The following is a 12,998-nucleotide window of genomic DNA, read 5'->3' on the forward strand; positions in this document are numbered from 1 at the left end:
CCCCACTCCACCCACCCCACCCCCACCCCACCCCACCCCACCCCCACCCCCACCCCCACCCCACCCCCCCCCCCCCCCCCCCCACCCCACCTCCACCCCACCCCCACCCCCCCCACCCCACCCCCACCCCCCACCCCACCCCCACCACCCCCCCCACACCCACACCCACCCCCCCACCCCCACACCCACCCCCCCACCCCACCCCCACCCCACCCCACCCCACACCACCCCCCCCCCCCACCCCCACACCACCACCCCCCCACCCAACCCCACCCCCACCCACCCCCACACCCACCCCCCCACCCCACCCCACCCCCCCACCCCCACCCCCCCCACCCCACCCCACAATCCCCTTCCTCTCTCCCTGTGGAAATTGGCCTTTTTTGCAAAGGGTCCCTGGGCCCTCGAGAGCGGACGCTGATGCCCTGGTCCCTGGTTGTGACACCGCTGGATTACACGGAGCCCCCTGTCAGCTCCCAGTTCCCCTCAGCTAGAAAACACTCAGCCTGCTTTACGGGCAAGGGTTGGGGGTGGTTGGGTGGGTGGGTGGGGTGGGGGGGCGGGGGGTGGTGGTGGAGGAACAGGATGTATGTGGCGCAGGGGGTTTGGGAAGGTGGGTATGTGGGCGAGATGGGAATGTAGAGCTGGAATCCAGTTGTACACCAGTTGTACAGTCCCATGTGTGTCTCAGTGTCAGAACATGTGACAGAATCCATTCCCTCCCTAACAGCACTGTGGGTGTACCTACACCACAGGGACTGCAGCGATTCAAGAAGGCAGCTCACCACCACCTTCTCAAGGGGCAATTAGGGATGGGTAATAAATGCTGGTCTCATTAGTAAAGCTCATATCCCGAGAAAGAGTGAATTGATAGAAACACAGCCAGTGGAAACAAATGATTCAACTCCTTACTGTGCTGTTCACTGTAAAATCTCCAGGGGCTGCTATTCATATTTGCTGTTCTGTATCATGGGGAGTTGTCTGCCTGGGGGATGAGCTATTAGAGCTGGTGGTTTATTGACATTCATCTGATACCACAAGCGTTGCACTAAGTGAAGGTTATCACAGTTTACGCTTTCACTAGTGGGTCAGTGTGTACCCAGCAGACAGACAATTTACAGGAAAGCAGGAGGTGTGGCCTCAGCTGTGGTCTAAGATGAATGTTCTGAAAGATGTGGTAATATCTGAGACACAATCCAGAGCGCGCTTCTCAAGACCCTTCGGGGAAGTATTATTTGCTTTGCAAGAAGATCTGGGTCTTACTCAGGAATTGTTAATCTCACCATGGTACCTGTGGCTGTTCCACACCACCCCCCCTCCCCCTACACCTGAGGGTAAGATGCCAACTGTGTCCAGCAAGACCCCCACCACTGCACTGAGCCAAGACCCCCACCACTGCACTGAGCCAAGACCCCCACCACTGCACTGAGCCAAGTCCTCTCCTGAAGGCACTGATTCTCACTGCATGATGTTAGGTCCCTTCCAAAGTTTCACCCAGCAGCACAAATTTATTCAGTGATTCAAACATAGAGCAACCAGCCTGAGGCAGAGGTTAATCCCAGAATTCCACCAAGAAGGAGCGTTTAGCAAAGGTCAATGGTCTAAACATTTGATCAAAGAGAATTTCAGAGAGAGTTTTTAACACAGGCAGCTCTATCTAGATTGCCTAGCAACTCCCTTCATCTGTTTTGCTCCATTCCTGCTCGAGGTCCATTCCTGATGTCACTCACTCCTGGTTCATTCCGGGTGTCACTCACTCCAGGTGCATTCTGGATGTTACTCATTCAGGGTCCATTTCCAGGTGTCACTCACTCGGGGTCCATTCCCGGTGTCACTCACTCCGGGTCCATTCCTGGTGTTAGGCACTCGGGGTCCATTCCCGGTGTCACTCAGTCCGGGTCCATTCCCGGTGTCACTCACTCCAGGTCTATTCCCAGTGTCACTCAGTCCGGGTCTATTCCCGGTGTCACTCACTCCGGGTCTATTCCCAGTGTCACTCAGTCTGGAGCCATTCCCTGTGTCACTCACTCCAGGTCCATTCCCGATGTCACTCAGTCCGGGTCCATTCCCGGTGTCACTCACTCCGGATCTATTCCCAGAGTCACTCAGTCCGGGTCTATTCCCGGTGTCACTCACCCCGGGTCCATTCCCAGTGTCACTCAGTCCGGGTCTATTCCCGGTGTCACTCAGTCCGGGTCCATTCCCGGTGTCACTCACTCCGGATCTATTCCCAGAGTCACTCAGTCCGGGTCTATTCCCGGTGTCACTCACCCCGGGTCCATTCCCAGTGTCACTCAGTCCGGGTCCATTCCCGGTGTCACTCAGTCCGGGTCCATTCCCGGTGTCACTCACTCCAGGTCTATTCCCAGTGTCACTCAGTCCGGGTCTATTCCCTGTGTCACTCACTCCAGGTCCATTCCCGATGTCACTCAGTCCGGGTCCATTCCCGATGTCACTCACTCCGGATCTATTCCCAGAGTCACTCAGTCCGGGTCTATTCCCGGTGTCACTCACCCCGGGTCCATTCCCAGTGTCACTCAGTCCGGGTCTATTCCCGGTGTCACTCAGTCTGGAGCCATTCCCGGTGTCACTCACTCCAGGTCCATTCCCGATGTCACTCAGTCCGGGTCCATTCCCGGTGTCACTCACTCCGGATCTATTCCCAGTGTCACTCACTCCGGGTCTATTCCCAGTGTCACTCAGTCCGGGTCTATTCCCGGTATCGCTCACTCCAGGTCCATTCCCGGTGTCACTCACTCCGGGTCTATTCCCAGTGTCACTCAGTCTGGGTCCATTCCCGGTGTCACTCACTCCGGGTCCATTCCTGGTGTCACTCACTCTGGGTCCATTCCCGGTGTCACTCACTCCGGGTCCATTCCCGGTGTCACTCACTCCGGGTCCATTCCCGGAGTCACTCACTCAGGGTCCATTCCCAGTGTCACTCACTCCAGGTCCATTCCTGGTGTCACTCACTCCGGGTCCATTCCCGGTGTCACTCACTCCGGGTCCATTCCCGGTGTCCCTCACTCCAGGTCTATTCCCAGTGTCGCTCACTCCAGGTCCATTCCCGGTGTCACTCACTCCAGGTCCATTCCCGGTGTCACTCAGTCCGGGTCTATTCCCGGTGTCACTCAGTCTGGAGCCATTCCCGGTGTCACTCACTCCAGGTCCATTCCCGATGTCACTCAGTCCGGGTCCATTCCCGGTGTCACTCACTCCGGATCTATTCCCAGTGTCACTCACTCCGGGTCTATTCCCAGTGTCACTCAGTCCGGGTCTATTCCCGGTATCGCTCACTCCAGGTCCATTCCCGGTGTCACTCACTCCGGGTCTATTCCCAGTGTCACTCAGTCTGGGTCCATTCCCGGTGTCACTCACTCCGGGTCCATTCCTGGTGTCACTCACTCTGGGTCCATTCCCGGTGTCACTCACTCCGGGTCCATTCCCGGTGTCACTCACTCCGGGTCCATTCCCGGAGTCACTCACTCAGGGTCCATTCCCAGTGTCACTCACTCCAGGTCCATTCCTGGTGTCACTCACTCCGGGTCCATTCCCGGTGTCACTCACTCCGGGTCCATTCCCGGTGTCCCTCACTCCAGGTCTATTCCCAGTGTCGCTCACTCCAGGTCCATTCCCGGTGTCACTCACTCCAGGTCCATTCCCGGTGTCACTCAGTCCGGGTCTATTCCCGGTGTCACTCAGTCTGGAGCCATTCCCGGTGTCACTCACTCCAGGTCCATTCCCGATGTCACTCAGTCCGGGTCCATTCCCGGTGTCACTCACTCCGGATCTATTCCCAGTGTCACTCACTCCGGGTCTATTCCCAGTGTCACTCAGTCCGGGTCTATTCCCGGTATCGCTCACTCCAGGTCCATTCCCGGTGTCACTCACTCCGGGTCTATTCCCAGTGTCACTCAGTCAGGGTCCATTCCCGGTGTCACTCACTCCGGGTCCATTCCTGGTGTCACTCACTCTGGGTCCATTCCCGGTGTCACTCACTCCGGGTCCATTCCCGGTGTCACTCACTCCGGGTCCATTCCCGGAGTCACTCACTCAGGGTCCATTCCCAGTGTCACTCACTCCAGGTCCATTCCTGGTGTCACTCACTCCGGGTCCATTCCCGGTGTCACTCACTCCGGGTCCATTCCCGGTGTCCCTCACTCCAGGTCTATTCCCAGTGTCGCTCACTCCAGGTCCATTCCCGGTGTCACTCACTCCAGGTCCATTCCCGGTGTCACTCACTCCGGGTCCATTCCTGGTGTCACTCACTCAGGGTCCATTCCCAGTGTCACTCACTCCAGGTCCATTCCCGGTGTCACTCACTCCGGGTCCATTCCCGGTGTCACTCACTCCGGGTCCGTTCCCAGTGTCACTCAGTCCGGGTCTATTCCCCGCGTCACTCACTCCGGGTCCATTCCCGGTATCACTCACTCCGGGTCCATTCCCAGTGTCACTCAGTCCGGGTCCATTCCCGGTGTCACTCACTCCAGGTCTATTCCCGGTGTTGCTCACTCCAGGTCCATTCCCGGTGTCACTCACTCCAGATCCATTCCCAGTGTCACTCAGTCCGGGTCCATTTCCGGTGTCACTCACTCCGGGTCCATTCCCGGTGTCACTCACTCTGGGTCCATTCCCGGTGTCACTCACTCCGGGTCCATTCCCGGTGTCACTCACTCCGGGTCCATTCCTGGTGTCACTCACTCAGGGTCCATTCCCGGTGTCACTCACTCCAGGTCCATTCCTGGTGTCACTCAGTCCGGGTCTATTCCCAGTGTCACTCAGTCCGGGTCTATTCCCCGCGTCACTCACTCCAGGTCCATTCCTGGTGTCACTCAGTCCGGGTCTATTCCCGGTGTCACTCACTCCAGGTCCATTCCCGGTGTCACTCACTCCGGGTCCATTCCCGGTGTCACTCACTCCAGGTCTATTCCCGGTGTCGCTCACTCCAGGTCCATTCCCGGTGTCACTCACTCCAGGTCCATTCCCGGTGTCACTCACTCCAGGTCCATTCCCGGTGTCGCTCACTCCAGGTCCATTCCCGGTGTCGCTCACTCCGGGTCCATTCTGGATGTTACTCACTGAGGTATTTTCCTCTCATCATCTTTTCCCAGTTTGTACCTGTGTCCCTTTGAACTGCGATTCAGGGTGAGATTACTAAGGTTCCACCATGTGCCTTCAATATTCTTCCTCCACAAGCCTCACAAACAGAATCCAAGCGACAGAGGAACAGAGCCAGTAATTTTGTTGTGGATTTCTGACCTTGGTGTATCATGGCCCCTCCATCCTTGAGAATATACCATCATCCGCCAACCTACAGCTGCAAACCTTCGGCAGTAATGATTGGCCAATGAGTTGGTTGGAGAAACTGGAAGGTAACTCGCTGCCGCTCGATACTGGAAGTGACTTCAAGGGACCACCTGCCCTGCTAAGGGTGGAAATGCAGGATGCAGGGCACAAGGTTCAGGGTTCAAAGGGTTCAGGGTGCAGGGTTCATTATCAGTGAATAACTTACCCAGATATTAACCGAATTTTCAATCAGAATTTCTGGAGCAAAGACCCCAAGAAACCAGGAGTATATTTACTTTAATCAGATTGTGGCAGCTTGTGGCTCAGTGACCTATATTCTTAAAGTTGGTCACTGAGTCACAGAACATGGGGTCTCTCTCTCTATCTCTCTCACTTTCCCTCAGTGTTGCTTGCTGCTAATTGTCGTGTTTAACTACAAATAACAGTGGCTACACCTCCAAAGGTTCTTCTTTGGCTGTAAAGCACTATGAGAGCGTCTGAAGGTGCGAAGGGTTCTATAGAAATCCAAGTTCTCTCTTTCTGCTAATCCATTGGTTCTTTTCATTTCAGCCCATCCAAGCAAACAATCCTTATCTCCGGGGCTCTCACCAGGGTAAGTGTCTGCTGCTTCCAAACATGAATCACTCATTGCTAATTGTCTGATTGCAGCCAGCTCCAGCCAGCTGTCCATATGTGAGAAATGGGATCAAATCCAAACTGGATGAAGAGGAAAATCTCTTTCACGGCTCAGAATGAATTTCTGCAGATTGTAAATCAATTTAACATTTCATCTGCAGCACTCCCTCAGTACTGACCCTGCAACAGTGCAGCGCTCCCTCAATACTGACCCTCAGACAGTGCTGCGCTCCCTCAGTACTGTCCCTCCGGCAGTGCGGCACTCCCTCAGTACTGACTCTCAGACAGTGCAGCACTCCCTCAGTACTTACCCTCTGACAGTGCGGCGCTCCCTCAGTGCTGTCCCTCCGGCAGTGCAGCACTCCCTCAATACTGACCCTCAGACAGTGCTGCGCTCCCTCAGTGCTGTCCCTCCGGCAGTGCGGCACTCCCTCAGTACTGACTCTCAGACAGTGCAGCACTCCCTCAGTACTTACCCTCTGACAGTGCGGCGCTCCCTCAGTGCTGTCCCTCCGGCAGTGCGGCACTCCCTTAGTACTGACTCTCAGACAGTGCAGCACTCCCTCAGTACTTACCCTCTGACAGTGCAGCCCTCCCTCAGTGCTGTCCCTCCGGCAGTGCGGCACTCCCTCAGTACTGACTCTCAAACAGTGCAGTACTCCCTCAGTATTGACCCTCTGACAGTGCAGCACTCCCTCAGTATTGACGCTCCGACAGTGGTGCACTTCCTCTGTACTGACCCTCCGACAGTATAGCACGTCCTCAGAACTGACCCTCTGACAGTGCAGCACTCCCTCAGTACTGAACCTCGGACAGTGCGGTACTCCCTCAGTGCTGACATTCCTGCAGTGCGGCAATCCTTCGGTACTGGCCCTCCGACAGTGCAGTGCTCCCTTAGTACTGACCCTATGACAGTCCAGCACTCCCTCAGTACTGACCCTTCGACAGTATAGCACGTCCTCAGAACTGACCCTCTCACAGTGCAGCACTCCCTCAGTACTGGCCCTCCGACAGTGCAGTGCTCCCTCAGTACTGACCCTATGACAGTCCAGCACATCCTCAGTACTGGCCCTCCGACAGTGTAGCACTCCCTCAGTACTGACCCTCTGACAGTGCAGCACTCCCTCAGTATTGATCCACTGACAGTGCAGCACACCCTCAATGCTGGCCCTCCGACAGTGTAGCACTCCCTCAGTACTGACCCTCCGACAGTGTAGCACTCCCTCAGTACTGACCCTCTGACAATGCGGCACTCCCTCAGTACTGACCCTCTGACAGTGCAGCACTCCCTCAGTACCGACCATCTGACAGTGCAGCACTCCCTCAGTACCGACCCTCTGACAATGCGGCATTCCCTCAGTACTGACCCTCTGACAGTGCAGCACTCCCTCAATACTGACCCTCTGACAGTGCAGGTCTCCCACAGTACAGTCCCACTGACAGTGCAGCACCCCTTCAGTACTGACCCTCTGAGAGTGCAGCATTCCCTGAGTACCTACCCTTTGACAGTGCAGCACTCCCTCAGTAATGATCCTCCGACATTGCAGCAAACCCTCAGTACTGACCCTCCGATAAGTGCGGCACTCCCTCAGTACTGACCCTCCAACAGTGGAGCACTCCCTCAGTACTGACCCTCTGACAATGCGGCACTCCCTCAGTACTGACCCTCTGACAGTGCAGCACTCCCTCAGTACCGACCATCTGACAGTGCAGCACTCCCTCAGTACCGACCCTCTGACAATGCGGCACTCCCTCAGTACTGACCCTCTGACAGTGCAGCACTCCCTCAATACTGACCCTCAGACAGTGCAGGTCTCCCACAGTACAGTCCCACTGACAGTGCAGCACCCCTTCAGTACTGACCCTCTGAGAGTGCAGCATTCCCTGAGTACCTACCCTTTGACAGTGCAGCACTCCCTCAGTAATGATCCTCCGACATTGCAGCAAACCCTCAGTACTGACCCTCCGATAAGTGCGGCACTCCCTCAGTACTGACCCTCCAACAGTGGAGCGCTCCCTCAGTACTGGGCCTCCGACATGTGCAGCACTCCATCCGTACTGACCCTCTGACAGTGCAGCACTCCCTCAGTACCGACCCTCTGACAATGCGGCACTCCCTCAGTAGTGACCCTCTGACAGTGCAGCACTCCCTCAGTACTTTCCCTCCGAGAGTGCAGCACTCCCTCAGTATTGACTTCCGACAGTGCAGCACTCCCTCAGTACTGACCCGCTGACAGTGCAGCGTTCCCTCAGTATTGACGCTCCGACAGTGGTGCAATTCCTCTGTACTGACCGTCCGACAGTATAGCACGTCCTCAGAACTGACCCTCTGACAGTGCAGCACTCCCTCAGTACTGAACCTCGGACAGTGCGGTACTCCCTCAGTGCTGACATTCCTGCAGTGCGGCAATCCTTCGGTACTGGCCCTCCGACAGTGCAGTGCTCCTTTAGTACTGACCCTATGACAGTCCAGCACTCCCTCAGTACTGACCCTTCGACAGTATAGCACGTCCTCAGAACTGACCCTCTCACAGTGCAGCACTCCCTCAGTACTGGCCCTCTGACAGTGCAGTGCTCCCTCAGTACTGACCCTATGACAGTCCAGCACATCCTCAGTACTGGCCCTCCGACAGTGTAGCACTCCCTCAGTACTGACCCTCTGACAGTGCAGCACTCCCTCAGTATTGATCCACTGACAGTGCAGCACTCCCTCAATGCTGGCCCTCCGACAGTGTAGCACTCCCTCAGTACTGACCCTCCGACAGTGTAGCACTCCCTCAGTACTGACCCTCTGACAGTGCGGCACTCCCTCAGTACTGACCCTCTGACAGTGCAGCACTCCCTCAGTACCGACCATCTGACAGTGCAGCACTCCCTCAGTACCGACCCTCTGACAATGCGGCACTCCCTCAGTACTGACCCTCTGACAGTGCAGCACTCCCTCAATACTGACCCTCTGACAGTGCAGGTCTCCCACAGTACAGTCCCACTGACAGTGCAGCACCCCTTCAGTACTGACCCTCTGAGAGTGCAGCATTCCCTGAGTACCTACCCTTTGACAGTGCAGCACTCCCTCAGTAATGATCCTCCGACATTGCAGCAAACCCTCAGTACTGACCCTCCGATAAGTGCGGCACTCCCTCAGTACTGACCCTCCAACAGTGGAGCACTCCCTCAGTACTGACCCTCTGACAATGCGGCACTCCCTCAGTACTGACCCTCTGACAGTGCAGCACTCCCTCAGTACCGACCATCTGACAGTGCAGCACTCCCTCAATACTGACCCTCAGACAGTGCAGGTCTCCCACAGTACAGTCCCACTGACAGTGCAGCACCCCTTCAGTACTGACCCTCTGAGAGTGCAGCATTCCCTGAGTACCTACCCTTTGACAGTGCAGCACTCCCTCAGTAATGATCCTCCGACATTGCAGCAAACCCTCAGTACTGACCCTCCGATAAGTGCGGCACTCCCTCAGTACTGACCCTCCAACAGTGGAGCGCTCCCTCAGTACTGGGCCTCCGACATGTGCAGCACTCCATCCGTACTGACCCTCTGACAGTGCAGCACTCCCTCAGTACCGACCCTCTGACAATGCGGCACTCCCTCAGTAGTGACCCTCTGACAGTGCAGCACTCCCTCAGTACTTTCCCTCCGAGAGTGCAGCACTCCCTCAGTATTGACTTCCGACAGTGCAGCACTCCCTCAGTACTGACCCGCTGACAGTGCAGCGTTCCCTCAGTACAGACCCACTGACAGTGCAGCACTCCCTCAGTACAGACCCACAGACAGTGCAGCACTCCCTCAGTATTGAGCCTCCGATAAGTGCAGCGCTCTCTCAGTACTGACCTTCCGACAGTACAGCACTCCCTCAGTACTGGCTCTCCGACAGTGTAGCACTCCCTCAGTACTAACCCTCTGACAGTGCAGAACTCCCTCAGTACTGGCCCTCCGACAGTGTAGCACTCCCTCAGTACTGACTCACCGACAGTGCAGCACTCCCTCAGTACTGGCCCTCCGACAGTGTAGCACTCCCTCAGTACTGGCCCTCCGACAGTGTAGCACTCCCTCAGTATTGACCATCCGACAGTGCAGCATTCCCTCAGTACTGACCCACTGACAGTGTAGCACTCCCTCAGTACTGACCCTCTGACAGTGCAGCACTCCCTCAGTACTGACCCTCTGACAGTGCAGCACTCCCTCAGTACTGCCCCACTGACAGCTCAGCACTCCCTCAGTACTGACCCACTGACAGTGCAGCATTCCCTCAGTACTGACCCACTGACAGTGCAGCACTCCCTCAGTACCTACCCTTCAACAGTGCAGCACTTCCTCAGTACTGACCCTCTGACAGTGCAGCACTCCCTCAGTACTGACCTCCTGACAGTGCAGCACTCCCTCAGTACTGACCCACTGACAGTGCAGCACTCCCTCAGTACTGATCCTCCGACAGTGCAGCATTCCCTCAGTACATACCCTTCGACAGTGCAGCACTCCCTCAGTACTGACCCACTGACAGTGCAGCACTCCCTCAGTACTGACCCACTGACAGTGCAGCACTCCCTCAGTACTGACCCTCCGACAGTGCAGCACTCCCTCTGTACTGACCCTCCGACAAGTGCAGCGCGCCCTCAGTACTGACCCTCCAACAGTGCAACATTCCCTCAGTGCTGGCCCTTGGACAATGCAGCGCTCCCCCAGTACTGACCCTCCGAGAGTGCAGCGCTCCCTCAGTATTGACCTTCCCTCACTGCGGCACTCCCTCAGTACTGACCCTCTGACAATGTAGCACTCCCTCAGTGCTGACCCTCTGACAGCGCAGCACTTTCTCAGTACTGACCCTCAGACAGTGCAGCACTCCCTCAGTACTGACCCTGCAACAGTGCAGTGCTCCCCTCAGTACAGACCCTTTGACAGTGCAGCACTCCCTCAGTACTGACCCTCTGACAGTGCAGCACACCCTCAGTACTGACTCTCCGAAAGTGCAGCACTCCCTCAGTACTGACCCCCTGACAGTGCAGCACTCCCTCAGTACTGACCCCCTGACAGTGCAGCACTCCCTCAGTACTGACCCCCTGACAGTGCAGCACTCCCTCAGTACTGACCCACTGACAGTGCAGCACTCCCTCAGTACTGACCCTGCAACAGTGCGGTGCTCCCTCAATACTGACCCTCAGACAGTGCAGCAGTCCCTCAGTACTGACCGTCTGACAGTGCAGCACTCCCTCAGTACTGACCCACTGACAGTGCAGCACCCCCTCAGTACTCACCCTCTGACAGTGCAGCCCTCCCTCAGTATTGACCCACTGACAGTGCAGCTCTCCCTCATTACGGAACCTCGGACAGTGCGGTACTCCCTCAGTGCTGACCCTCCAGCAGTGCGGCAATCCTTCAGTACTGGCCCTCCGACAGTGCAGTGCTCCCTCAGTACTGACCCTATGACAGTCCAGCACTTCCTCAGTACTGCCCCTTCGACAGTATAGCACGTCCTCAGTACTGACCCTCTGACAGTGCAGCACTCCCTCAATGCTGGCCCTCCGACAGTGTAGCACTCCCTCAGTACTGACCCTCTGACAGTGCAGCACTCCCTCAGTACTGACCCTCTGACAGTGCAGCACTCCCTCAGTACTGACCCTCTGACAGTGCAGCACTCCCTCAGTACTGACCCTCTGACAGTGCAGCACTCCCTCAGTACTGACCCTCTGACAGTGCAGCACTCCCTCAGTACTGACCCTCTGACAGTGCGGCACTCCCTCAGTACCTACCCTTCGACAGTGCAGCACTCCCTCAGAATCGACCTTCCGACAGTGCAGCACTCCCTCAGTACTGACCCACTGACAGTGCAGCATTCCCTCAGTACTGACCCACTGACAGTGCAGCACTCCCTCAGTACTGACCCACTGACAGTGCAGCATTCCCTCAGTACTGACCCACTGACAGTGCAGCACTCCCTCAGTACTGACCCACTGACAGTGTAGCACTCCCTCAGTACTGACCCACTGACAGTGTAGCACTCCATCAGGACTGACACTCCGACAGTGCAGCACTCCCTCAGTACCGACCTTCCGACAGTGCAGTGCGCCCTCAGTACTGACCCTCCAACAGTGCAGCACTGCCTCATTACTGGTCCTCCGACAAGTGCAGCGTGCCCTCAGTACTGACCCTCCGACAGTGCAGGATTCCCTCAGTGCTGGCCCTTGGACAGTGCAGCACTCCCTCAGTACTGACCCACTGACAGTGCAGCATTCCCTCAGTACTGACCCACTGACAGTGCAGCACTCCCTCAGTACTGAACCACTGACAGTGCAGCACTCCCTCAGTATTGACCAACTGACAGTGCAGTGCTCCCTTAGTACTGACCCTCTGACAGTGCAAACTCCCTCAGTGCTGACCCTATGACAGTGTTACACTCACTCAGTGCTGACCCACCGACAGTGCGGTGCTCCTTCAGTACTGACTCTCTGACAGTGCCGCATGCCTTCAGTATTGACCCACTGACAGTGCAGTACTCCCTCAGTACTGACCCTCTGACTGTGCAGCATTCCCTCAGTACTGACCCACTGACAGTGCAGCACTCCCTCGGTACTGACCCACTGACAGTGCCGCACTCCCTCAGTATTGACCAACTGACAGTGCAGTGCTCCCTTAGTACTGACCCTCTGACAGTGCAAACTCCCTCAGTGCTGACCCTATGACAGTGTTACACTCACTCAGTGCTGACCCACCGACAGTGCGGTGCTCCTTCAGTACTGACTCTCTGACAGTGCCGCATGCCTTCAGTATTGACCCACTGACAGTGCAGTACTCCCTCAGTACTGACCCTCTGACAGTGCAAACTCCCTCAGTGCTGACCCTATGACAGTGTTACACTCACTCAGTGCTGACCCACCGACAGTGCGGTGCTCCTTCAGTACTGACTCTCTGACAGTGCCGCATGCCTTCAGTATTGACCTACTGACAGTGCGGCACTCCCTCAGTACTGACCCACTGACAGTGCGGCACTCCCTCAGTACTGCATTGGGATTTAAAACCACGGTTATCTGGCTCTGAGGTGAGATTTCTATAAACTGACACACTG

General features: G+C 56.4%; 1 protein-coding gene across 1 annotated transcript in view; it reads left to right on the forward strand.

Annotated features, from left to right (window-relative positions):
- The window catches only part of LOC121269268 (death-associated protein 1-like), a 30,325-nt gene that overhangs the window by 16,366 nt on the left and 961 nt on the right, over window positions 1–12,998 (forward strand). The window contains exon 3 of the mRNA XM_041173844.1: window positions 5,857–5,899. Within this exon, the coding sequence (XP_041029778.1) occupies window positions 5,857–5,899 (43 nt within the window). The remainder of the gene's footprint in view (window positions 1–5,856; window positions 5,900–12,998) is intronic.

This window comes from Carcharodon carcharias, chromosome 23 (assembly GCF_017639515.1).
Source record: "Carcharodon carcharias isolate sCarCar2 chromosome 23, sCarCar2.pri, whole genome shotgun sequence".
NCBI lineage: Eukaryota > Metazoa > Chordata > Chondrichthyes > Lamniformes > Lamnidae > Carcharodon > Carcharodon carcharias.